Source organism: Lobosporangium transversale (assembly GCF_002105155.1).
Source record: "Lobosporangium transversale strain NRRL 3116 chromosome Unknown BCR41scaffold_73, whole genome shotgun sequence".
Classification (NCBI taxonomy): domain Eukaryota; kingdom Fungi; phylum Mortierellomycota; class Mortierellomycetes; order Mortierellales; family Mortierellaceae; genus Lobosporangium; species Lobosporangium transversale.
The window spans coordinates 14,434-41,113 of NW_019029051.1; the positions used below are offsets into that span (position 1 = coordinate 14,434).

Sequence of the window (26,680 nt, forward strand, 5' to 3'; positions counted from 1 at the left end):
GCCACTTTTGCGTTGCACTTAAAAAGGTTGTTCCATGACCATTGCTTCCTTAATTCGAAAAAGGAACGAGATAATCAAACATCAAGAACATCGATGGAGCCGCCACCTCCGCCCACACCTAAATCTTTCCGTGCTCCGCAGGGCCCGGTACGCTCAAAAACTAGCACTGCAGCTGAAGCATTGACAGTGACTGATTCAAAAGACTTGACCTCAGCTGGCTCATCCTTTTTGGATGAGCCATTGACAACAACAAACACTTCTGAGTTCTCTGTGATGGGGGAGTTGCAAGATGGTGTTGATGGTGTTGATGGCGTTGTTATCTATAAGCGGCCTAACTTTTCAGCCTCACAGATCGAGCCTACACAACCAACACAAATAGCCGATATGGGTCTGGATGACTTGGGTGAGGACGAGAGCAGGAGAGTGGTTGTAAGTTTGGAAAGCCATGGGGCGACCATGGGTGTTGATCTGACTCTTGAAAAGGATGTTTATATATTTGGAACATCATCATGGGACTGTGATCATATTATTGCTCATAAACATTGGAAAAAGGAACATGGCCCTGTTGATGGCGAACCTGGGCCACAGAAACCCTGCCAATGGTTCAAGATTTACTTGGTAAGAGATGTTATTTCTACATTTTAGATTTAGATGATATGTAATGAAGTTAACGCGGCTCTCCCGTAACTGGAATAATGATGATAACAATAATAGGAACCAAGTAAAAGTTCAGTAGGAGCAATTAAAGTATACATTGAGGATGTCAGGTAGAGCCTGGGGGCAACAATGCTATTATTTGAAAATTTATTATCCAGGCCTCGAAGGATTTTTATTTTTTATCAGTAAACTTACATCTCACTAAAAACCATATGTCTTTCTTTCTTTGAATTTAGTCCATTGGGTATTTCTGTACAAGGAAGGAAGCTAGAGAAGAACAAGCGCAGGCTGCTGCAATGGAACGATAAGATTGAGGCAAGATACAATGGCGACGAGTTGTTTCACTATATTTACAAGGATTCCAACAATAATCAGCACGATGAATTGATCCAAGGAGAAAAAGGAGAATATATACTTGATAATACAGCTTTTGGAGAAGGAGCGCGCTCTTTGGTCCGTAAAGCTCAAGATATTAAGGATAACAAATTGTATGCGTGTAAGATCATTGATGCTATTGCCCTTAAACTCTCTCCGAAGGATCGAGAGAGCATTGCGTTTGAGATTGAGATGCTCAAGAAAATTGACCACGTACGCTTTTAAATCAATGCGAATTGTGTTGTTGTCATTTTCTATTTGAGTTTATGTTTAGTCTATGTTATGTATGCTAAGAGCCAAATGGTATTTTGCATTTAGAAAAACATTGTACGGTTCCATGATGTTACTCAGAAGCAATACAAGACTTATATTTTCACAGAGCTCATTGACGGTGAAACGCTGCATGACTACTATCGTTCCACCCCTTATATCTCGGAACTGGAGGCGCGAAAAATTTTCGCCCAAGTGTGTGAAGCTGTGAGGTATCTACACGGAGAAAATATTGTTCATCGGGACATCAAGTCAGAGGTATGCAGATTTTGCTGCAGTAGAGATTCTGCTATTTGGCTTTTATTTAATATGTTCTTTAACCATTATTGCTGGTTTCCTTATCAAGAATATAATGATTTCGACCACGCCTGAAAAGCACATAACGCTTATCGACTTTGGTAGGTTTGCAGTCTACAATTGCAATTTGAGTGGATATATTTCATCCGCATGTTGAAACTTGGGATTAATCATGTACATATATATGCTTTCCACACAAATTATAATTTGTACGTTAGGTCTTGCTCGCTCTTATACTCAGTCCATGTTGCGGACATTATGCGGGACACCAGCTTACATGGCTCCTGAGACTGCATTTGGAAACGGTGTGAATGGATATGGGCCAGCTGTTGGTATGACTTTTTACGTCCTGCTTTAGAAAATGGATGATATTCTACTTTTATGCTTTGATTGACATCTTATTCCGCATGCTTTTTAGATATTTGGGCTTTGGGTGTCCTGCTTTTCCGGATGTAAGTAGAGAGCAATGCTGAAAACAAATACGTTATACGCCGCTGAATATAACTACAATTAACATATTACTTTTCATGCTTTTTTTTTTTTATTAATATTATTACCATTATTAAAAAAGGGTATTCGGGCGATATCCATTTGAAAAGTCAGATTGCAGTGACGACTCTGGACAGAGTTCACAAACTCCAAAAGACCTATCTGAAGGCAATGTTACAACCGGCGCTCACGGCCAACAAGGGCCATCGCACACGCGCCCTCTGACAAACATGGTCGGAGTGGAAAGTAAAGATACCCAGGTCAAATACAAAGACACAGAGCATGTGAATTATTCCAACGACTGGCATCGTTATATTAACACTTCAAACTCTGATAGACGAAGCACTGAAGGTCTGCTTCATATTATCATAGCACGCATGCCTCTGTTAATCAATCCTGTCATAACACTTATCCTATTTACTATCCTTTTTCTTAATACTCAAACTTTAGTAATCCGTCTTCTTGAACGAATGTTGGTCGTGGATCCAACTAGACGTATTCCAATCAGAACCGTACTTGAAGATGATTGGATGCGCATGATAGATAAGGAGCTCCAAAAGTTTGATGTAAGGCGCATCTGATCCATGGCTTGAAAATTTTGAAATGATTTTCTTAGGAAAAAAAAAAAAAAAAAAAAAAAAGAAAAACTCATATTCTACATTTGTTTCCTTGTTCACAGGATGCTTCAAAACACCAATCAATTTTACTACCACCTGGCTTGTCAGGTGCATCTAGTTCTACTTCATCGTTGCAACGGCGAGGAGCCGCCCCATGGGGCGAATTGACCATTGTTCCGGGTAGCATTCTTGATGCGCCTCGACGAATCGAACTTACTAAGGACAGACTTCTCATTGGTCGTGCCCCTCATTGTAAGTGAAACTAATAGATCTCTTTGCTGTTGTTTGTTTTTATGCCGTATATGAAATAGAGGAATGTGAGTCTTAAAATGCTGACGGCACTTTAATGATAATGTTAGTGGACATTTCACTCGGAAGCAACCAATATCTGAGTTCTCTCCAATGCCATATTCATAAATCAGATGGAGGCGTCATGATCTCAGACTTAAGGTATATTTTGGAGTCATTAGGGGCTCTTCGGCTCCTACTATTAAGTTTTATGTGATATTAATGCTTATCTCTGCTAATCTGCATTCAATAACTCGTGCTTTTGTCTCCTAAATATAGTCATAATGGAACATACATCAATAATTTGAAAATGGAGCCAAATATGGCAACTCAAATATTTACTGGTGATGAACTTGGTTTTCTCGTCCCTCCGGATGACCCAGCAACGTTAGCAAGATCGGATGGTATGTTAGTACATCATTGTGGTTTGAAATGTGCGTTCATAGTAATTTGATTCTGAGAGGATTTTATTAAAATATGTAAAATACTTTCTCCTTTCAGCGTGGTACAAACGTTCACTCAAGTACAAGTTTACAAACTATACCATGAAAGCCCCACCACCGGAGATCTTGATGACACGACGATTTACCGAAGTCGAGTTCATTTCATTGCCCAAGATCCCTGTCAAGTCGCTGTCAACATTGGAGCGCCGCAAATATGCACCTGAAACCAGCGTTAGATGGGGATCCCTAGTCCCTCTTAATGACCATACCACGAGATATGAATTGACAAGCGACGTAACAAGGATTGGACGTGATCAACGTGAGTTTTACTGCTATTTTGTCATAACCTGATTCAAGTTAGATAAATCAAGAAATAGTCCTCATCATCAACGTAAACCTGTTTCTTTAATATAGAATGCGAGCTGGTTGTCAACAACGTGGCAGTTGGTAGAGAACGTAAGTCAGTGCTTACGCTTTTTTTTAACATGTTAAAGCCCAACGTCTTAGTGTACTGATTATTTCCTTTCGTACATATAGACTGTAGGATCGAATATAGCGAAGACGAGAACACGGCATATCTTATAAACGTTTGCGCGAATGGTACAATTGTCAATAACCGTCCAATTTCTGGCCGATTTCAACTGCGAGATGGAGATACTATCGAGATTACGAAAATACCTTCAAATAACAATCCTGACGCAGGTAATAATCATCCTTAAAAAAAAAAAAAAAAAAAAAAAAAAAAAAATTAATAGTTCATTTCAATTTCTAAAACTTTTTTTTTTTTTTTTTTTTTTTTTTTCGCTGATGGATAATGAAAGATAATCGGGTGGGATACAAGTTTCTTCTTCGAGAATTTGCAGATGGCCGTTTAATGAAGCGTTTGAAATTGTAACTACGAACAGAGAAAACATAAATTGGTTATTTGGACAATATATCTACGCGAACCTTAAAAGTTTAAACAATTACGACTATTATTAAGCAATGAATTAAAGGAAGCTAAGAACAAGGGGAAAAGGAAAACCGTTACAGATTAAGTCAAAAGGAATGATTCTTTTTAAATTTAAAAATAAGTAAATATTAAAAAATGAGTTGGTTACAATATTAAATAACTGAGGGCATCCCAAAGCTAGGTCGTTGGTGATTGCATTGTTGACTTTGGTGTCTTCGACCGCGACCGCTCGTTGAGAGGTCCCCACTATGACTGATACTTTTCGAAGTAGGCTGGCCAATGGTGAAGGCATTAGAATTTACGAACGAAGCGGCTATTGTGTCGGCGGCGATGCTGCTATTGCTGTTGCTGTTGCTGTTGTTGCTAGCGCTGCAGTTTATATCGCTTGCATAGTAGCTGTGGATGGTGTCCCTGTTGTTGCCCTTGGTTTCTTGGTGCATTAATGTGGATGATGAAGAGAGAGGAATTTGAATATGTTGACTCAAGGAGAGTTCCAAATGCTGTGGGCCAAAAACATATGGCGAATACTGGCCGGCACCAATTCCGCTACTGGCTGTGGACAACGCAGTAGAGCCCTCAACTTTACTTAACTTCTCAATGAGACTGTCTCGAATCTTGAACAGACCACTGGATTTCATGGCAGCACGGATTGCGGAGTTGTTGTAGCATGCTAGATTATTAATACAATTAGCAAAGTGGTCGTACAGCCCCAATGGTGGCCAATTGATCCCACTTCCATTCAACTCGTGGCTTGGAGTCGAAGCCAGACTTATTGGGTCCAAATGTCCTGGAGGAGTGGGTATATTGGAAGATCGCGGCTGCAGTGAACGATGGCGGCGCCCATATTGATGGTGATATCCATGCTGTTGGGATTGATGGACAATATGCGATGACTGATGATTCGGCAAATGCGATCTCGAAGCGATGGAGATCTCACTAGGGTCTGACATGAACTGCTGGCCCATGCTTGATTGAGCGGCATTTGCTGAAAGAGTGGAGAGCGGCAGTGAGAAGGTCGAAGATGTAGAGCTAGTTGGAGAAATTGAGCCAGACAATGAGAGGCCTTGTCTATTTCCAGGGGTCTTAACCGTGTCACTACTTGAGGAGGCTGAAAGATCCTCGCTACACTCGACTGCGAGCTCCTCCGCATCCGTATCGCCTTTATCTGCTTTCAAAAGTATCGATTTTGAATCGGATTCGTCACTCTGACTAGAATCATCCAAACTATCCAAGACTCCATTCAATGCTGAAGTCACGGCCTCCAGGGCGAAACGCTCCCGCTCTTTCTCAAGAGCATTCTGTCGGGCCTTCTCTGCCTGGTGTTCTTTCTCCACCTGGCGCTGTTTCTCTTCGAATTTCATAGAGAGCTCTTCAAGTCTCCGAAAAAGGAATACCAACCCTTTACAAATTATGTTTGCAGCCTCCGTATCTAGATTTGGATTCTTGTCAAACCAGGCAAGCGCAGCCTCTGTCAAGCGAAGTTGAACAGCAACATCTTCGTCACGACTGACAAGTGTTCCTTTGTTCCGTACCGTCACCGAACCCTTCCGTGAGAGGTCAAATATCATCATTTTTTGCATCATTCCATCGAGCACGCCCATCGTTCGGTTAAAGCTAAGGTTCTCAGCTGCTGAAGTCACACGCACTTTGGCCTTATCATGCATAAAAGCGCCTACCCAACTCACCCACCCGGCTTCCCAAAGTATTCTCATGTTTTCTAAAGTCATAAGTCTCTTCAGATCTGTTAGAGTGTGGGTCACCATGTCTGTGTGAGGCAATGAACCCGTAAGCTCCAAGATTAACCGGATCATACTGGCATAGGTGAGTTCATCCGTGATTTTTGCGCCTCCTCTGCCAAGTTGAGAGATGCTCATAACTTCAGAAGAGTTTGTGTTGACAGCGCTACTGATAATGAGAGGCTCTGTTGGTAGAGCACTCATCTTAACAAATGGAGCATTTGCATTGTTTGAATAGACATGTTTCCTTGGGACAAGAGACCCGTGAAGAGTAACTTCATGACTCTCTGATCTTGCCAAAGCAGGATCTTCAAAGGATTGCTGTGAGGACCCTTGAGTGTTAAGGTCCTGAATACCATTCATCAGATTATTGCTATTTAGCTCAGGCGTTATGGTGAGATGAGCCGATTCTTTGATAGGGGATGATGTAACCGAAGGAACCACAGTTGAGGAATGTCGATAAATTGAGGCTTTCTCCTCAGACTTTTTGGATGATGGGACAATGCTCTTCTCTGTGGATCTAAAGTTAGGATCGCATCGATAGCTATTCTGAGCAAGCCCAAGCAAAACTTGGATCACGTCCATAGAGAGTGGGTATTTTTCTAAAGTGGAGCGTATGAGACCAATACCAATATTCGGCTTGTCCAGTGCGGCTTTACCTGATTTTGTATTGTCGCTCAGTAAGATGCCAATCATCTTCAGGATCAGTATCCTAAAATGTTCATTGGATGAGTCTAGTAGACCAATCAATACTGTAACCCCCTCTAATCCGGATCCAAGCAAATCCACCAATCCATGATCAGTTGTCATTCGCTTATATAACATTTCAATTATGTCTCGGCGAACTTCAAACAGATCAGGCTCCTCGTGACCGATAAAGCCAATCAACAAGCCTAGTTCCTGAACAGTCATGCCATCCATCATCGATTCGAGTGTCCACATCAAAAATGGCCGTAAATGAGCAGGTAAAGTCCTGAAAAGCTCGAAGAGCGTTGTCATTCCGAATGACGACTTCCAGAGCCGCATATTTTCAGACGACTCCACAATTAAATCCACCAGTGTGCGAAGAATGTAGCTTTGGACTGAATCCATTGTGCTTGGTAGTAGGCGCAAGATCAGCTGAACACAAGCCATGTTCGACAGGATAAGATGCTCGTCTTTGATCATCCCGTTTATCGCAATATCAAAGAGCACTCCAAAATGGTCAATAGATAACTCGGACGCTGTGTTGAGAAGTAGTTCATACATGATCTCGTATCCATTCAACTCGTTCTGGAACTGTGCAATGTTCTCTGGTGACTTGTACAGAAGATTAGAGATCACTCGAAGCCCGACAAGTTGTAGATGCGATGGAGTCATCTCCAAGAAGCGGAAGCAAAGTTGAATGCCCCCTATTTGTCCGATAAGCCCACGCATAGAGCGTGTCATATGAATTGTACAACCGCCGTGAAGGACTCCATGGGTCAGACCTTTCTTACAGTCTACTATGTTTGGTTGATCCTTGAACTTCGTACTGCTCAACTCTTCAGCAATGAACTTTTCCATATCACGCTTGAAATCTTCGGGATCGAGGATTGCAATGACAGGACTTTTGATATCGAGTGCTCTCCAAGATTCAGTGGAAGCAGGCCCGAGGTTATATACTTTTTCGGCTGTTGCTTGATCCCACTCCCCTTGTAAGAAATGAACCCTCCCAGCTTGGCCACAGAAATGGCCCAAAGATAGCTCGTGTACTCCTTGCGAATGTGATGACTGCTGATTCGATGATGATACAGAGAGAGTTGAAGCTGAGAATTGCTGGTGAACATCTTGAGGAGCAAGTGAAAGCGAAGAATTAATTGAGCCAACTCCATCATTGAACGCTAGGGAACTATGCGGCAGACTCGACATACTGTTGCGTCCCTTTCTGCCAAGTACTCCAACCATCCCACCTTCTTTTTCTTGCCGACGCTGGTTGAACGTCCCATAAGACTGGATAACACAGCCATCAACCATCAGCTTCATTGTTTTATGATGTACAAACACAATGTGGTGCCATATACCAGTCTCTGCAAAATCAAACCGATCAAAAACAAAATCTTCAGGAGGCGAAGGGTAGTGTTGAGTCCGAACACAGAGACAGTATCGATTTGACTGGTCCAAAGACTTGAAATATAGCTCAAAGATAGTCCTGTTCCCATCCTCTTCCTCGTAGCAAAACAATCCCGTCTCTTTTTCCAGAAATGCTGTCACTTTGATCCATACACTAACTGTATATCCTCCTTTAGCAGCGACGGCCCTTTCCACAACTCCTGGGTGCGTAGTCAAACTTGCGTTAAGTCCATTAAAGTTAAAATAACAAGGAGGATCAACACGTTCTGATATTTTCTCGATAGCATACATCATCTGCTGCTCCATTTCACCAATAAATAGAGGATTGAATTGGAGGCCATTGAAAGACCTTTGATTGGCGCTTAAGCACCTTACCCCTGCTCTCCTGGTAGAATACAGCGTGGCAGCGCTTGCAGACTCGGAGCGCGGTCGTCCTGCAGAGTTTCGTCTAATGCTTGGCTCTTTATCAAAGTTACTGGGTAATTCAGGAAGTGGGCCTAGCGAATCTTTGATCGTGCTTGCAAGCCCCGACGCGGTCGGCTTGGCTTCAGCAGTTAATCGGAAGAACATGTCTAAGGGATCATACACGGCATCAAATAAAAGCTTCACGTCTTCCGCTGATATATCATATGCGCCCATAGCCGGCACAAGGTCCACATAAGGTGGGTCAGTAGCACGCGGCAAAAATGGGAATCCAGAAGTGCCCATCCCAACTCCTTCCTGTTGTCGACCTCTTCTGAAAAGAATCTCCAGCATAAAGCGTAAGCCGTTGTTTTGACTCAAGAGCTCCTTGTTCCGCGGAGTAACCTCCATCAACAACATTAACAAATTAAAATAATCTATTGCCAATTTCGGATTGTTGCATTCAATGATACGGCCGAGGAGGCGTAGTGTCATTCTCGCAGCATCTGCATCACGGAACACTATGCCAGCAAGCTGCTTGAAGGCCATTCTTTCTGAGGGAATGACGGAGCGCAGACCAAGGTTAGTAGTGTTTAGGCCGAAGCCTCCAAGGTTACGGGAATTACTGCGTTTCCTATTAACGGGGCCTGTTTTATCCTTCGTTGGCTGTATCGTTCGACTTGATGTAATTGATACTATTGGCTCTGTCGTATTATCATCAGCCAAATGACCATCCGAAATTAGTGGTAGAGGAGTAGAGCGTCCACTTCGCTGAAGGTGCATGCTACTACCTCTTGATGAACCTGTACCAGCAGGTTCACTATTAGGTTCCGTGGCTTCAAGAGTGGGATACAAGTTTACATTGTACTCTTGGGCTGCAGACACAGAGATGGATGGCGTACCAGAATTTGACCAAGGCGAAATGCCAAAGATACTGTATCTGTTATTATTGTTGCTGGACGGCGCGCTAGCGTTTCCTGAAGTGGCGAAACCAGGTAATGTTCCACTATTAGATTGATTTTGAGGATATTGACAAGTGAACCCGACATTCGAGACATCTAGGCTCTCGTCCAAATAGACACTGCTCGGACGAGATGGTGTGCCTCGGCCATTCGTTTGATATGCAGCGATTCCGACATGTAGATCAGTCCTAGAACTTGATGACGGCCTCTCTGGTTCTCGAAATGGGTTGCGCTCTCCGATCTTTCTGGGACTTGTAAATGGCAGTGCTGAGTGAAACAGAAGATGAGGATCTAAAAGACTGGCAATGAATGGCCATACTTCAGTGCAGTATATCGAGCTGTCAGATTCAACGTGTGGCCGAGATTTGGTTGACATGACGTTTCCAACTGTTGCGACCTCTAAAACAATTTCGCATGACATCCTATAGTCCAGATATACTTGTCAATAATTATTGTCACATTAGGACGTATGATACAAAAATCCTTCAGTGGATTAGGACGCTTACTTGTCAAGGGGTCTACATGAGTCTAGGACAATTTCGAGGAAACCATCATAAGCAAAACTATCACCAAGAAGAGCTCTAGTGCCTTCATATCCTGCAAAAAAGTCGCCAATGGCTATGAGGGCCGCTGTTGCAATGTCAGGATGTTGTGTATTCTAAAGTATAGAAAAGATAGGATTTATTAATATTAATCATTTACCTGATATCCTAAGTCTTCCCCCTTCTCTTCCCAAAAAAAAAAAAAAAAATAAAAATAAAAATAAAAATGCTTACACTCAGAATACTTAGCAGAACCTGCATGCCATAAGCTTCCCCAAAAGCAATTTTCGAACTACTGCTTTTCCGAAAAATAAGGGATACCGTCCCGCAAATCTTAGCATAAAGATATATCAATAATGCATGTGCCTGATCTTGTTGCTGTTCAGGTTGAACATGCAGGTAGTTTTGGTTGCATTTGCTTTGCCTATTAGCCATCTCATTCTGCCGTCTAAGTTCCTCGATCCCTGATAAGGTTGCCTTAAGCATAACAATGATCCATGAAATTACTGAGCCATTATCTGCATCTTGAAGAGCTAAATCTCTAAACAACCAGAGAGCAAGATCCGATGCGACAATATCTGAGCGATAACAATCCTGACAAAGTGATGACTCAATTAACGCGCCAGCATATGATGCAGGATTCTCTGGCATCCGGTTTGCATGGCGACACGAACGCTTATCCAAAAGAATTGTGTAGGCCAACGTCTCAAATCCCTGCAAAGCCTCAAAAACCTCAACACCACTGTCTATGCATTTAAGGACCAATCCGAGTACGTGCAATACCAAGAGCCGTTGCTCAGTGTGGACGCAGTCTCTAAGTTCCTGCTCTTGTTCATCTTGCTCACTAATGAGCACTTCGCGCCTCGTGTGCTGATTTTCGAGCATTCTCCGTACAATTTGCAGATAGATACTAGCAAACTTTTCTTCTAATGAGATTCTTCTTGTATTCATATCTGATACAATCCGTCCAACACTTCGCAGCACAATGTTGATTAAAACTGAAGAATCATCTGGGAAATCAGTATCCATGAGTAACCTGGAAAGCTCCTATAACACCCAGTGATGCAGATCATGTAAGGTCACTAAGAGAAATAGATCATAGTGACATGAGTTATAAAGAAATGAAGAGTAAAGTCTAAACATATTAAACTTACATATAATACATAGACGTTATCGTGAATAAGCATCACGGACATGTACTCCAGCAACCTTGTCAAACCAACCACATATTGATATACTGGAGAACCATCCTCAATCATCTCTGCAAGAACTGCTGTGTCCTCTGATATAACAAAATTGTCAAAATAAGTAACCCCTCCAAAATGAACATTCCGAATGTTAATTGAGTGAGGATCCAACCCCATACGGCGGCCTAGCTCCCATTGCGCCTCGCGTAATGTGCCTTGAGTTGGTCTAAAGCGCAAATATTCGCGCAGCTGCCCAATCACCATATCAATTTCGCCGCATCGCCAAGCTGCAACAGCATTTAGAGGATTTAAAGAGATCAAATCCCGAATTGCATACAATGCGTGTTGGCGGACATCGAGCTCTTTTGATTCCAACAGGAGACGGAACAGAAAATGATAAGCATCCATGTTCAACACCATGTCTCTTGTGGACCCATCCAAGGCAAGATCGAAAAAGACCGCCAGTAAAGATCCCAAAAGAAGAGATCGTTTGTTTGCCGTAGCAATCATAGGTCGCTTATGGCTCCCATCATCAGTAAAATCCGTCTCTGCTGAAAACCCTTTATGAAGAAAATCATTAATGGGATGATTCATATGTGCCGGCTCCATTGCTGCTAGATTGGAGTCCTGCTCTCCCAGCTTCGAATTACCAGTTGGTACTATGATCTCATCAAGAACATCTAGCAAAATACTGTATCCATCCATGGCTTGAAATTCGGCTTGGTTTAGGGAGTTCTGGAACAAAACTTTACAGACTGTTTCCACGATATCAATCTTTGTTGCCAATCGCGTTCCTGTTGATAACGCATGTTTCTGTACCGTTCTAGAGATATCACAATTATGTTGCGAAGCTGAATTATCTGTTAAAATGGCCATCAAGGACCGTAAGGCGCCCTGTGTACGCATAAACTCCTATTATTTACCCATTAGTGATGAACTGAAAAGTTAGTATGTTTTCGAGGAAAAGCCTCTATAAATTATGAAAGTTCTATAAAAATCAGCGCTTCCTTTGTCGAATTCTACCTTCAATACATTGTCTGGCTGACTCTTCCGCAATATCTCTTCCTCCTGCGCCAACTCGACAGCAGCGCCACGTGCAGCCCGGAGAGCCTCTGAAGATGTCCTATCCTCTGAATTTCTACGCCCCTCTAAAGTTGACTTTGTCGAAGTACGGAAATCGGGTGTTGAAACCATTTTTTTCAAAGACCTTCCCCTTTGTAATGTGCTTGAGTCTGCAGATATACTGCTCTGAGATTTATCTGGGGGGAGTGCACAATCCTTTTGTCCGTGCGTTTCTGAAGGCTCAGGAAGCTCATTTGATTCTGATGGTGGTGGATGGTTATGAGTTGTACCTTTCCCGATTGTAGACACATTCTGGCCGATTAGTTGAGAGTAATACGCGATAGTAAATTGAATTTGCTCCGCATTGGGTATATAATCCTTCTCGGCACTTGAGAATACTGTGTCATCATGGCCCATACCGAGAATACCAAGGCCATCTTGATCTTTTAGCTGCGGAAAAATCTTTCCAAGCTCCTGCACAAACATTCCTCTGACTTCGCTAATTGCTTGAGAAACTCGATCAATGCTAGTCATATTTCTAAGGGACAGCGTGCTGCTTTGCCGGCGTATTGGATCAAAAGGCGACGTAGCTCTAGATATAGGTCCATTCATGACTAGTGATTTAGGCCTGGGGGGCAATGCTTGTTGAGATTGAGGCCGGGTCAATTGAATAGACGATCGTGACAAGAGAGAGCGTGGGCTGAATCCTATGACAGCCCCTGGCTTAGATTGAATCTGTGTTGATAAGGTTGGAGCGGGTGTAGATGATTTTAGCCCTGGGATTATCAATGCCAAGTCAGCAATCTCAGTGCGGCCACTGCTAAATTCCAATAGATAATTCACAGTTCTGACAACTTCTTGTGTAAGTTCTGGATCTCCGGTTATCAAAAGTCGTAAAATTTTTTTATATCCTTCCAATTTTGCTAAATGAAAATAATAACCATGACAAAGAGAAAATTAGTATAAGATTGGCTCACATCAACCAAACTCAAGGTCGAGCTCTCGAAGTTAATACAATGCCACTCTACTTACCAATCTCTATCTTATTGCGATCACTCTCTCCAATCGTCGAAATGATGCGAAGCAACAAGACTTTAGTCTCAGATGACCCTGGCTTCTCAAGTAACGACAGCAGTCTAAGGATAAAATCGGGTGTTTCTGTAACATTTCTCTGGTACTTGTCCTCCTAAACCAATTTTTTTCTTTTTTTTTTTAGCAGATAAAATTCAATGTGCATAAAACTTTTAACGTTTCGAACATGTAGTCCAATCTTTACCTTTAATATGAGATTGATCAAGACAAGGGCCTTATTGATGGGCTCTTGCATACATTTTGCTCGCTCAGTTTTCTTTAACGACATTTCTCTAACATAATTTATCCAGGCCAAAACTCGATCAGTTATCCTTGGAGCAACGATGTTTATATGTGAAGTGCATCGATTATATAATGGCACTAGCGATTTAAAAGTTCCTTTACCTTTCTATAGTACCAAACAAAGTAGCCATAATTTCTGAGCAGTCGCCATAGAGCTTCTCTATCGAGAATTCTGCCTGTCCCTGCTCCGCTTGGATCATCTCATGGTAAGCTTCATCAAATGTATTCAAAAAGGTGTTGAGTTTCTGGGAGATTGTTGAGACATCGCTATGTAGATTGAAATTAATTAAAATATGGCCAATATGGCGATTAGATCCCAGACTATGATTGTGCATGCGTGAATTGTAGAATGTATATCAATGCTTCATCCTTTTAGGCACTAGGCTGGCTGAAATATTTTCTTCAGAAAATCATCGAGCATACGGTGCATTATTGATGATAAAATCTCTGCTCAGCAGCCAAGAAGCGTATCGCGAAGTTTGTCATGCTCTGCGTTTATTACTTCTGGCTCTCATATGACAAAAGAGCAAGGCTGTACCCTGTGCTGACTAGTGTAAGATCGATTGGACTACAACCAACGCAAAGTTTAATCCTGTCGCTCCTACACAGTCTCAAGAAAAGATGACTATCCTTCATACTTGATGGCGGAACCCTCAAGCTCACATTCTCAGTCGAGTTTTAATAAAGATTAACAACCTGCCTTTTATCAACGACCCCAATGTATTCCTGCCAGACCTTCTGAATCCTTCGATAGGTTTTGTGGGAAGCCCATCTCTGGCGGACACTCTTCATCTTTGAAAACCCTGCAGCATACGCTGGTTGTGAGGCTGGACTGAAGGCGGTGGAATGTACTGTAGGAGTGTTCTTAGTCCCTGTTTTTTTTTTTTTTTTTTTTTTTTGTTTCTGAGAAGCTACCTATCGATGCCTAGGGTAAGCTAGAAAAATAAAATACCACACACTGTTTGTTAGAGACTTGATAATGCCAGTCGAGAAACATTCATGTCATATTGACTTGCTTTTGATTCATTCCATCTAAATAACTGAATGGAGAGCTCTTTCTGGTGAAAAACGAGTAAAAGGTGGGATCAGTGGACATGCTTGCACAGATGCGATCAACTGTCCAGAATTATTGTTGACACGATGAGTAGATTTCAGCACCACCAACTGCTGTTCAAATCACCATTGACAAAACAGTATCTTTCTTCTCTTTTGGATGACATATCGAGGTTGAGGAGTTGAGAAGAAATGCACAAACAAAAAGTAGAACGCACATTTGAATGCAGACGAATCCGAGAATGTGCCCGTCGTAAGACAGACAGGATAAATAGACACAAAAAGAAGAGGAAGAAGAGGAGAGGAAGAGGGAAAGGAAGTAGAAAAGGAAGAGAAAGAGGGAGAAAGGGAGGGAGGGTGAGAAAGAGAGAAAAGAGAGAGAAAGAGAGAGAATGAACTGGACTGGACTGGAATTGAGTTGAAAACTTATTCACAAGATGAAGAAACTCTTCCATGTCACGAGTGAACAGAAATGTAACGCAGGTCTTTTGGTTGTAACCCCACATGGCGTTTGTTTTCGAAAAGTAAGAGGCCAATCATATCAGGAAATGCTCATAAAGACAGGTTTATTCATAAACAGTACACTATAATTGCACTTCATTGCCGCCGCCCATCATCTCGCCTTAACTTTCGCCTATTCACATCAAATATCACCACTAACTATTCACTGAAGAAACACGCTCAATAAATGCTGACAAATGCGCGTTCTCCGGTGCCTTTTGTGACATAATCCTTCCGCTGTAAAGAGCATCTGCTATAATATCCGTCGTGAGTTCAGACAACCTAAATATTTAAAAGGTAGACATCAATTTTTGAACGAATAAAATAAAGTAACTTCTCAGACAAGTTAGAAAGTTAGATATTAGGCTGTACCATGTCTGCAGCTCCGCAGGAAGAAATGGTTCCTCTGACAAATTGCAAACATCCTTGATATTCGTAAAATGCTCCTCAACACGTCCTCTGTATTTAGAATATGATGGGCCTGCTTGGTTAATACATTGCTGTAAAAAAAAAAAAAAAAAAAAAAAAGACAGCCATGTTAATTCTCCGACAGAGATCAAAAAGAGCACGATGGCCATCACAGCTTAAGTCTTACATAAAGTAGTGCGACCTGATGTGCAATGAATTTATGATTTGTTAACCTCAAGTCATTTTGGAGTTGCAGTGCCATAGACACCAATTGATTGATACCCGACATCTGACGGAGATGGGCTAATAGAGAGATAAAAATAAACGATTATGAACTGGACGATACTTCTTTACAGCACTATACTCAATCAAACAAAAATAAAGCAAGCTCCAGGGCCTCACCTTCAATGAAACTCCCGCCCGCGATAACAGGATCAATACCGAGGAATTCGGATGACTTGGGGAACATCTCTGCCAAGCCTGTCTGAATCATGTATTTCTAAATCAGAACAGCCTCATCAACGGATCAGTCCATCGGAATTTTTAATCCACCTGCGCACAGGCCATGCAGAGCGAAGGCACACCGATCTTTGTTTTTCGGGCGCGTACCTGGAGAAGCTTGCGTCCGTCAGTGTGTTCAATATTGGAAGAGCCATTATCCAACTCAAAGTTGTGCAAGGTTTGCTCAAGATGACAAATGGACCTTGTCAATTCTGCAATCAAGTCATCTTGCTAAGACGTATCGTTTTTTAATGAAATTGAAGGAAATGTCGGTTGGAGGATGATCAAAATGAATGACTGATACATGGCATGACGAACGGTGAGACCATTCACAATCACCTAACCTTTCCAACGGCCTCTATTCTCGTAACAAACATCTCGATGCGGCTCAATTCGTTTAACATGTGTAGACCAAGACGCTTATGCTTGTTGGCTGAATTTGGATGGATGGGATTATTAATGTGGATAGGGACTAAATCATATTATAGGATGAAATCAGAAGGGAGGGAAGGGCACATGAACATGGTTTGAGCAAGCTGTCTTTTCCTTTCTATAAGGAATATCATTTGGAAGGTATAAGAACATCAGGAACCTTCATGAATCTCTGTGAGTGGCGTGATGTTGATTAACGGCGGCGTTTCCAGTAACTTTGTCATCGTAATGAATGAGCTACCAGAATGGTTGAAAACAAATTACAGTCTAAAGACCCTGTTTGTGTCGATGTGTGTGTGGTATATGAATGTGCAAATTCTTGAGTGCGAGATTGTTAGGCTAGATTTGTATGAAGGAAGAAAAGATGGATGGATGGAAGGAAGGAAATAAGAGGCTCATGCATGGCTTGCTTCGCCCGTTCAAACTGATGAGTGGCTAACGCATTACCATGATCAATCAGGCGACCTGGCCAAAAAAAAAAAACTTTGACTCTGACTCCATTTATTCTTTCTAAGTAATTCCGAGAACATCCTTGTCTCTGTACCCATAACATAAATCTGCAGATTGTGCCCAATGGTCATTTATTGGGCCTTATGGCACATCTGACAGGTTGAGCTTACAGGAGGGCTCCTCTGTCATACTGGATCCTGTCCTACAGGGTTGTCTGATTCCAAATCTGTAAAGAAAGAGGCGGACACCACAAATCATAGTAGTAGACTCCTGCAATTAGCTCTTTTGACGGACGAGTAGCATTGCTCTATATCCAATCCTCATCTTCAAGGTCTATAGTAAGAGTGAATGAAATGTCAATAGTACGTCACTTACCAGGTTGTGTGTCGAGGACTATATGCACATCAATCGAGGTTTGAGATCACCTTACAGAGCGCCTTGCCAGCCAGTACAAATGAAATGCGCATTCTCCATCCTTACAGCAGGATACAATATGGATAATAGTCTGGCCACCTCTTTAATAATATTAATAAAAAAATAAAAAAAAAAAAAAAAAAATATCAATGCCGATGTACTGATAATGATGGGTCTCACGCGACCAAAGGGGAATCATGAACACTCAAGGCGTCGATCTTTTCTATTCAAGGGCATTTGATGCCTTTGTTATTGGTACGCCTTACAATTAACGCGCATGCCATTCATAACGATTATCTAAATGTGTTCAAATGCTGGAACCTTTGATGCTAGCTCAACACTAGCATGATTAACTGAGGGTCCTCTTAAGCGTCTATGAATATCCCTCTCTTCAAGCCTAACTAGCTCAATCGTATCCACTCCTGTGGCTAACAGATCGAATTCAAACAGGGTGCTGGTACTAAAGTTACAGCTCAATCGTTTCATTACCAGAGACAGAAGGATTGATTGGTGCAGCAGAAATGCTCGTTATAGACATGGATAACACGGGAATAAACTAGAAGTAGATCAAGCACGAAATATCGCTTTTTTATTTGTAATGGGGAACTTCATATTGGAAAGCATGATCTTGTCAGCAGTGCTCCTATTCGAACTGAAATTTTGTCAATTATGATGTTTCAGATTAAAAAAATAAATATCAATTGACAAAATTTCAGTTCGAATAGGAGCACTGCTTGTCAGACAAGGGGGAGCTGCAAGTTCGCGCCGCGTGCTTAGGCCACAGAAGCAATGACGATATGGTCCCATCCACAAAAAGAGAAGGCATGTGTTGAACTCTTCCCACATCTCTCGTCACTTTTTCAACAATGGAAATGCAATTCGGACCCGCGAATGAAGCTGAAATGGTTGTTGACCTTAATGGTGAATGGCTTTTGTTTAATCCAGAGAAGTCAGTCCAAGTATCAGCCATAGTCCCAGGTATACATGGTACACGATCGCTATGAAGCAGTAGACTTCTTCTAGATTTCAATATCATGATTGACCTTATCATCTTCAAATAGGCCAAGCTCATTTGGATCTGATCCGCGCTAAAATCCTAAACGAAGACCCGTACTACGGCACAAACTATGTCAAGTATGACTATGCCGATTGCCTTCATGAATATTATCCTGAAATGACAATAACATCTTTCGGAATACCGGACATATAGAAACTCTGTACGAAAAATTATTGAAACTCGATGGATTTTCGAAAAGAAGTTTTTCCTTAAAAAGATCATCTCCTACGCGTTCGCACTCTTGGATTGTGAAGGCCTTGATACCATTGCCACGGTCATCTTGAACGGAAAGACAATAGGAGCCTCTGACAACCAGTTCCGACGTTTCATATTCGATGCGACGAGCGCTCTTCAGGCAGGGACAAATACCATCCAGATCCAGTTTGAGAATGCAGTTAAGCAGGCTAAGGATATGGCAGATAATTATCCTTATTATGTAAGCTAAGACTATATACACCTAGTGCTGATTAACGATATCGGCTGAGCTCTTAATGGCAATCGCTTCATACTTTAGGTTCCCGATATGTTCAACATGAGTGCTGCACAGCATGGTTTTCCGCATCGAAACTTCGTTCGAAAAGAGCAGGTAGGGTAGTTAGTGAGCAAATGTATCAGGGGCACTCTTTACTGTGTCTTAAAATAGATCACTTAGCCTGATAAAGATGCTGGCAATGATTAGTGTTCCTTTTCCTGGGACTGGGGACCAGCATTCGCTCCATGTGGTAAGGACAGTTGCTCGAGAAATATATTGCAGCTCATGTACAATATATATTCAATAAACGTTCGACAATTGGATGGGCCTTTTCATAGGCATCTGGCGCCCCATTTCATTGAAGCTGGATAAGGATGGAGTGCTTGTCAAGCGTTGGTATGTCAATACGCATTTTGACCACATCCAAGGTCTATGGGAAGTAAAGGTATTAAGTGTTATAGATTAATCTTGGCCTTGCTTGTGAAGGTAGCCTCCTAATACTTTATTAACTTGCAACTACCAAATATTGCACGATAGGTCTCTATCGAGATCATTTCTATCAATGAGCGAAAGCTAAGAATTGGTGTGCAGTTCGACGATATCAAAGTGTCATCCTCGGAAACTACTGTCTCTGTAAAGGCTAGGGAGTTTGTTGCGCAGCATTCTACCAGACTAGAGCAATCAATGGTCAAGCGATGGTGGCCCAGAGGCTATGGAGATCCCAAACTTTACAAAATGAAGGCATCACTAATAGATGAGGATGGGACAAGTATCGCCACATATAACAGTCGATGCGGATTCAGGACTTGTGAGCTGGTTCAGGAGCCAATTGTGAAAGGAAGAGCTGGAGATGCATTCAAATTCCGTATTAACGGCTGTGATATCTTTGCCAAGGGAGCGAATTGGATCCCCGGCCATGTCTTTGATCAATTGATGACTACGGATAAAAAGCGGTATTTTATGCTCGTCGCTTGGCCTTTTGTTTGTAGTATGGAAGTGCATGTGTGTCTAAAGCGTTCATATATACTTTCGCATAGCTCGCTGCTTGAAGGTTGTGTTGCTGCAAATATGAACATGATCCGGATATGGGGCGGCGGCCGATATGAGACAGATCGTAAGTGGGTTGGAGTCATGTCACGAAACAATTAATGTTTTTAATACCTAACCTTTTTTATTTATACAACGGATTAGAGTTTTATGAGCTGTGCGATGAATTAGGGATTATGGTGTGGCAGGAATTTATGTGAGTTTCGTATTCTTGCCATAATAAAAACAATTGGCCACTTCAATGGTCTAAACAAACAAGATAAATTTCACGTCATTCCATACTAAACAGGTTCGCATGCGCGCTCTATCCGACGGGCCAAAGCTTCCTTGATAATGTCAAGCATGAAACATCTGACCAGGTCAAAAGGCTAATGATTCATCCATCAATTATTCTGTGGTCGGGCAACAATGAAAACCAAGAATTCTTAGTGAAAGGGTTAATACATTAAGCGTGGTTCACTTATAGATGATGCTAAAGGAATTCTATAAAGCTACTGAATATAAAGCACTTTCTTTATATTATAGATGGGATGAAGTTACCCTGCGTAACCCCTACATATTTACGGTAAGGTCTATTCTGTGAAGCTTTATCTGATTGATATATAACATGACTCATACTATTTACTTGGTTTAAAAGGTCGATTATCACAAATTATATATCGAGACGATTATGTCCACTCTCTGCTCATTGGATACCTCACGCCCTTATACCACAACGTAAGGTCACAGCCGTTGAATTGATTTGGAGCAAGATGGGTTCTATTCTGCTAAAATTGATGTCATTTCCTACTTTGTTTCTATCTTGTTGTTAGCTCACCATCTGCGGGATTGATATCGTGTTCGCCATATACAGAACGTTATGTCCTTAGTGACCTAGAGCGGGGCCTCTATGGTGATGTTCACTTCTATGATTATAAACACAATGGACTTCATATTGAATACTATCCAAATGCGCGATTCGTCTCCGGTAATGCCTGTATATATTAGCTAAGTATACCTCTCCAAAGTGAGAGAAATGTTTACCACCCTTAAAACGAGGTTGACTGAGAATGCGTTCGCGATAATTACTAGAATATGGAGCCCAGTCCATGCCATCCTTCAAAACTTGGAAGAGAATCTCGTCTGCACAAGACTGGCACCCATTGTCGAAGCTATCTGTGCACCGGAATCATCATAGAAACGGCCAGCATGAAATGCTTCAGCAGATTGAGGTGCAAGGGCGGAAAACCATATGACCTTAGATATCATCAGTTGCGTTTCTGCAGTACTGATCAATAGCGTTGTTCATTCGATAGTTTCAATTTCGTCTACCATCCGCACTTTCAACATACTACCATTTAGACCCTGAATCTGAAAAGTGGTCCAAACCATCTGAAGGTGTACAAGAAAACCTTTTCGACCTCTTCTGTTACTTAACGCAACTTGTCCAGGCGCGTTCAATCGCGTGTCAGACAGAACACTATATAAGGGGTCGCCAAGGAGATAGTCATACAATGGGCGCGCTGTATTGGCAGCTAAATGACATTTGGCCCGCTCCCACTTGTATGCTGCTTTCTTAAATGAGTAATTCAAGTGATGCGCTACTAGGTAAACTTCTGACCCTAATCGAATACTAATTTAATTTCTCAAAAAAAAAAAAAAAAAAAAGGGTCGAGCATTGAGCACTGTGGTCGGTGGAAACCTCTGCATAACTTTATGAAGCATTCATTTGCAGACATACTCGTGTCCGGATATCAACTTGCTGGAGAACATTCTCTCCACATTCATGTCTCAAATGGTCGGCCCGTTACTGTTAAAGGTAGAATCGATGTTACAATACAGTCATAATATTATTGTTGTTGTAGTTGTAGTAACCTACGCGAGTTTCATTAATATTTGTTGGATGGTAGGTACTCTGTATATTCGATCATACAACATACAGTCTGGTGAGCTTAAAGAGCAGCCTAAAACCTGCTTCTCTATCAAATGCTACAAGGAATATGCTATGAAAGTCGAGCCAAGTTTACTAAGGGTCGATAATGACGATGCTACCTGCGTGATTTTCGCAACTGCGATCATCACTTCTGAGGGTAGTATGTCCGAGCAAACGTTTGAGATGCTACCTCTGCCATTCCCTTGTAGAGATGCATTTCCGCTGGAAAGCCTTGTAGGGGATCCGAAGATAGTTGTAGAGGCGATGAAAGTTGAAACAAACGAAGAAGGCTATTATGTCCACATCACTCTTCGCTCGTCCGAACTTGCCGGGTTTGTGTGGCTCGAATGGGAAAGCCAAGGTGAGGAAATAGAAGGGTACTTTGAGGAGAACGCTTTCTGGATACTACCAGGAGGCTCGGGGCACACTCTATTCCATGGTAAAGACAAGAAGAATCTCAAGTACATACAGGAACACAATCTCCATATCAAGAGTCTCTGGGATGTTTTGCAGTGTTCTCGTTTGTTGGAGGACGACATTTTAAGTGAAACCATAATATAGTTATCACATGATCATAGTGACGCCTGCACGTGCGGCTTCTATTTTAGCCCACATCATCACTACACTGTCAATCACCCTTCTCTCCATCCATCTCTTTGTTACGATCACTCAGATCTTAGTTACGATCGACAATTTATACGTACATTTATACGGTACTCTCTCACATCTACCCCTTCATCCATCAACTTCCGAATCTATCCTACGATTTAACAAAAAAATCAAAGAAAATTACGCATGTCCGACGTGAACGAGCAATCTGTTGCTGCGGACAAGGGAGCCAATATGCAGAACATTTCGTCGGCCACCACAGCCGCTACAACTAAATCCTCAACCACTACTTCTGTGGATGGATCTTCGTCCCTCACAGCTCCTGCCTCTGCTTCACTTCCTGCAAAACCTACAACGGTGTCTAAAGCACCCAAGATCCCTACAAGTGAATACGATTATTATATTGTACTTGATTTCGAGGCAACTTGCGATGACAACAAGCCTGCCTCTGAACTCTTAGTCACAGCTGTAAGTCATACTATAAATATCCAGTTTAAAAAAGCAGGCATCTATTTTAATTTGTTAACTGACAGGCGTAATTTTTCTCCATCCCATTATTATAGGCAACATCAGAGATCATTGAGTTTTCATGGCTCTGTGTCTCAAAGACTAATTTTGCAATTCTACATGAAGAGCAAAGATATATCAGGCCTATGTCAACACCCCTAACACCATTTTGCCAGAACCTTACTAAAATCACACATGAGAAGCTTGAGAATGGTGGAACGCTAGTCGAGGCAATCGAATCCCTCGATATGTACATTACCTCCGAAATCTTGGACAAGGGCAATTCGTTTTGCTTTGTTACTCATGGTGCCTGGGATCTGCGGATCCAGCTGCCAAGAGAAGCTAAAGATAAGGGTATTACTTTACCTGCATATCTGAGAGAGCCCATCCTTTTTGATTTAAAGGAGGAGGCCACTAAATGGGTCGCTCATCATCCTGAAGTCGTTCTTAAATCGTTTTCACTCGAAAAGCTTTGTGAAGCATTTTCAGTCAATCAAGTTGGCCAACTGCACTCTGGACTCGATGATGCTAAAACCATTGTTAATATTGTCAAGTACCTCGTCGCCTTTGCTCACACAGATGTGTTCACGCAAGCAACTGACCCAGCACAGATTCTCAGCATGTTCAAGAAGGATGAGTCAAAGATCGTACGCATTTCGTCTTTGTCATTCGACATTACACAATCGGAATTGGAAGCCTTTTTTGCTTCCAAGGATCTCAAGCCTAAGGAGCTAGTAATGCTTACTAGTGGTGGTAATAATAGACCTAGTGGTGGTGGGTTCGCTGTATTCGAAAAGCATGCTGATGCGTTGGCTGCTCTAGAGCTAAACGGAGCACCCCTTGGACAGCGAGCGATCGAGGTCATACCCTCAAGCAAAGCAAGCATGGATATCTTGAAAGGGAAGCATTCAAGCTTTCAGGTATGTTTGTTCTCCAAATTCTTTAGTAGTTGATTGAAATTTGAATTGTTAGTTGACCTGTCTAAATTCAGCATGACTTATTAAGCTATACGTATTTACCCTCCCTTATTGAATAAATAGAACACACCTAATAAGCACCATTCGCCATCAAGACCTGGTGACTGGACATGTAACATGTGCCAGTTTGTCAACTTTTCTTCGAGACGGGCATGCTTAAAATGCCAATCTCCATCTCCTGAAGGAGCTGTGCCATCTCAACCGGCAAACTTTACTTCAGGTGACTGGATGTGTACTCAATGTAATTTCCACAATTATGCCTCTCGCACTCAATGCCTTCGCTGTCAGTCACCAAGACCTGGTACATCCGGGAATGGAGGTGGACACGGTAATGGAGGACCAATGGCGTCACCACACCACCATTCTCATCATAACCACCATCATCATCCATATGCATCAGGGGGAAGTGGTGGTGGTGGCGGTGGGCACTCTATCTCTTTCCGTCCTGGTGACTGGAATTGTCCCAATTGTAATTTCCAGAACTTTGCATCAAGAACTGTATGTATGCGGTGTTCAACTCCTGTTCCTACTGGTGGGCAAGGAGGCGGGCACTCCGGAGGCGGCGGCGGTGGCGGTGGTTACCGTGGCGGGAACTCTGGCTATGGTGGATATAATGACAATAGTGGAGGTGGTGGTGGTGGTTACAATAATCATCATGGTGGTCGGGGAGGATCACACGGTGGTAATTATGGTGGTGGTGGTGGCGGTGTTGGCGGTGGCCAATATGGCAACCAAGGCGGTGGAGCATACTCGGGTGGTGGTGGACCTAGTGGTGGGCAAGGTGGCCATTCCTTCAGACCTGGCGACTGGAGTTGTCCATCATGTAATTCTCATAATTTCGCATCTCGATTCCAGTGCATGCGATGTGGTCTGGCGAAACCTCAGCGCGATTCCTCACCTGCGCCCAATAATTACGTTCCTATGAACTCGATGAAGCCTGGAGATTGGATGTGTCCGAATACTCAATGCGGCTATCATAACTTTGCAAAGCGCACGACATGCGCTCGTTGTAACGCTGCTGCACCCAACCAAGGTAATATTGGTGGTGGTCTCAACAACGGACCTGGTGGGTCAGGAGGAAACAATGTAGGCTATTATGGGACGCAGCATCACGCGCCTCCTCCTCAGCAACCAGCACCTGTGCCCACACCTGGGTACTCGCCAATGAATCCATCCTATGGCAGTTATGGTGGACCCAATTATGGGACGCAACCACCACCTCAGCAGGGTTATGGATCTTATGGTGCACAGCAGTATGGACCACCTTCAAACCGTTACTAATTCACAAAATTTATTTGTGATGACTGGCAAAATCGTGGAGCTGGGATGATGTGTTGGCCAGAGAACGTATACAAGGAATTTTTTTTAAAAAAAAAAAAAAAAAAAAAAAAAAAACATGGAAATATCAAGGGAGCGAGTGACAAGGACTTGGGGAGCAACGGAAAGAAAGAGTATTTGCAGGATGTGTAATGGCAATGGATGGAGGATTTGTGCGCTTTTCAATGATCTCGGTGCGTGAGGGTGAGTAATTTTTACATGATTATTATAAATCGATGACTTTTTTTGTTCTCATTGTTCTGTATCTGCCCGCAACTGAATCCGAGGATCAATTGTGACCCGAGGGAGTGTGTTGTTAGGGAATCAGAGTGAAGGAAAACATCTATGGGTTTATGAACAGGAGTGTAACGAACGGATATCCCGCGGTTTTTCTTTGTTTTTTTTTTTTTTTCTTTTTACTCTTTGTTCGCGGCTCGCGTTATAGTGTGGTGAAGGTCCCAGTCTGTCTCCAACTGTCTGTCTGTCACTCTCACTCTCACTCTCTCACTTTCTCATATGGAGTGAAGAAAAGAAGGAAGGAAGGGAGGAATGGATCCTTGGCACGGTCAAGACTTCTAGGGGTTTCCACGGAGAGAGGCAGCATTGTCGTCGGAAAACTATCGACTTGGCATATTTCATCTTACTGGGACGCATAGTTGGATTTTTTTTTTAAAAAAAAAAAAAAAAAAAAAAAAAGTGGAAGGGATAGAGGAATAAGGAAAGATAAAGCCCAATCTCTGTGAGCTCCACAATAATTACTCCTTTTGTTGTTCCATTCCATATTTCTTTTTACTTTTCTGGTACTTGGAACCTTTTCCTTGTGGTGACTTTTTTAAAAGGGTCAGACAGCTCCATTCATTGACATAATATTTGCAATAAAAAGAAAAAAAAGTGTTGTGTGGTCAAATGTTTTTTTTTTTCATCCAATTGCACGCTTGAAGAGGTAAGAAGTAAAGGTGTCTCCTTTTAGATACTTTACATAATGGGTTCATTGTGGGGTAATTTTTTATCTAAACTTCTCCGTGTCCTCTCTCTACTTATACTTCATATTATGCCTTCCAACTACCATTCAGCTGCATTAACGTCAGAACAGCATCCATTGGATATTCTGTATCGAGCATCTGACCGGTGCTGGTGCCAACAGATTCCATAACAGACACTGGTGTTGCTTGCGTTGCTGCTGTTGTGAGGGCGGGAACTGATGTGGTTGGTGGGGAAGCAGAGTTGACTGCTGCTGCTGCTGCTTCAAGTTCCTGCAGTTGACGCTGAAGATTGGGAT

At 42.3% G+C, this 26,680-nt stretch overlaps 7 protein-coding genes across 7 annotated transcripts; 4 read left to right on the forward strand and 3 right to left on the reverse strand.

Moving 5' to 3' along the window:
• The first annotated feature begins 25 nt into the window (after positions 1 to 25).
• Positions 26 to 4,490, forward strand: BCR41DRAFT_390601 (kinase-like domain-containing protein). The gene is made up of 15 exons (XM_022028250.1): positions 26 to 618; positions 715 to 767; positions 894 to 1,245; positions 1,351 to 1,560; positions 1,649 to 1,700; positions 1,818 to 1,931; positions 2,018 to 2,051; positions 2,171 to 2,654; positions 2,768 to 2,957; positions 3,065 to 3,155; positions 3,273 to 3,397; positions 3,495 to 3,755; positions 3,851 to 3,892; positions 3,974 to 4,138; positions 4,258 to 4,490. Exons 1-15 carry the CDS (start codon positions 94 to 96, stop codon positions 4,329 to 4,331), a joined length of 2,772 nt encoding a protein of 923 aa, XP_021875645.1. The 5' UTR covers positions 26 to 93; the 3' UTR covers positions 4,332 to 4,490.
• Positions 4,470 to 11,403, reverse strand: BCR41DRAFT_390602 (hypothetical protein; the record flags this gene model as incomplete). Its single annotated transcript, XM_022028251.1, has 7 exons — positions 11,276 to 11,403; positions 10,356 to 11,168; positions 10,086 to 10,237; positions 7,603 to 10,001; positions 5,326 to 7,515; positions 4,975 to 5,058; positions 4,470 to 4,489 (listed from the first exon to the last, which is right to left on the reverse strand). Exons 1-7 carry the CDS (start codon positions 11,378 to 11,380, stop codon positions 4,470 to 4,472), a joined length of 5,763 nt encoding a protein of 1,920 aa, XP_021875646.1. The 5' UTR covers positions 11,381 to 11,403.
• A 1,770-nt stretch (positions 11,404 to 13,173) lies between these two features.
• BCR41DRAFT_228094 (hypothetical protein) lies at positions 13,174 to 14,209 on the reverse strand. The gene is made up of 4 exons (XM_022020049.1): positions 13,847 to 14,209; positions 13,647 to 13,734; positions 13,403 to 13,506; positions 13,174 to 13,293 (listed from the first exon to the last, which is right to left on the reverse strand). Exons 1-3 carry the CDS (start codon positions 14,077 to 14,079, stop codon positions 13,489 to 13,491), a joined length of 339 nt encoding a protein of 112 aa, XP_021875647.1. The 5' UTR covers positions 14,080 to 14,209; the 3' UTR covers positions 13,174 to 13,293; positions 13,403 to 13,488.
• A 1,309-nt stretch (positions 14,210 to 15,518) lies between these two features.
• Positions 15,519 to 16,431, reverse strand: BCR41DRAFT_364506 (hypothetical protein). Its single transcript, XM_022026039.1, has 3 exons — positions 16,109 to 16,431; positions 15,894 to 16,009; positions 15,519 to 15,798 (listed from the first exon to the last, which is right to left on the reverse strand). Exons 1-3 carry the CDS (start codon positions 16,197 to 16,199, stop codon positions 15,589 to 15,591), a joined length of 417 nt encoding a protein of 138 aa, XP_021875648.1. The 5' UTR covers positions 16,200 to 16,431; the 3' UTR covers positions 15,519 to 15,588.
• A 1,802-nt stretch (positions 16,432 to 18,233) lies between these two features.
• Positions 18,234 to 21,319, forward strand: BCR41DRAFT_228264 (glycoside hydrolase superfamily). Its single transcript, XM_022020052.1, has 14 exons — positions 18,234 to 18,325; positions 18,454 to 18,481; positions 18,565 to 18,637; positions 18,714 to 18,996; positions 19,075 to 19,146; positions 19,240 to 19,282; positions 19,371 to 19,477; positions 19,570 to 19,985; positions 20,070 to 20,146; positions 20,224 to 20,275; positions 20,369 to 20,515; positions 20,605 to 20,644; positions 20,717 to 20,796; positions 20,892 to 21,319. Exons 1-14 carry the CDS (start codon positions 18,293 to 18,295, stop codon positions 21,064 to 21,066), a joined length of 1,626 nt encoding a protein of 541 aa, XP_021875649.1. The 5' UTR covers positions 18,234 to 18,292; the 3' UTR covers positions 21,067 to 21,319.
• BCR41DRAFT_228265 (hypothetical protein) lies at positions 21,320 to 22,669 on the forward strand. Its single transcript, XM_022020053.1, has 3 exons — positions 21,320 to 21,621; positions 21,728 to 21,877; positions 21,969 to 22,669. The coding sequence occupies exons 1-3, from the start codon at positions 21,573 to 21,575 to the stop codon at positions 22,550 to 22,552; spliced, it is 783 nt and encodes a 260-aa protein (XP_021875650.1). The 5' UTR covers positions 21,320 to 21,572; the 3' UTR covers positions 22,553 to 22,669.
• Positions 22,670 to 26,087, forward strand: BCR41DRAFT_228231 (hypothetical protein). Its single transcript, XM_022020051.1, has 5 exons — positions 22,670 to 23,068; positions 23,164 to 23,461; positions 23,687 to 24,027; positions 24,148 to 25,117; positions 25,847 to 26,087. Exons 1-5 carry the CDS (start codon positions 22,787 to 22,789, stop codon positions 25,852 to 25,854), a joined length of 1,899 nt encoding a protein of 632 aa, XP_021875651.1. The 5' UTR covers positions 22,670 to 22,786; the 3' UTR covers positions 25,855 to 26,087.
• The last annotated feature ends 593 nt before the right edge of the window (positions 26,088 to 26,680 follow it).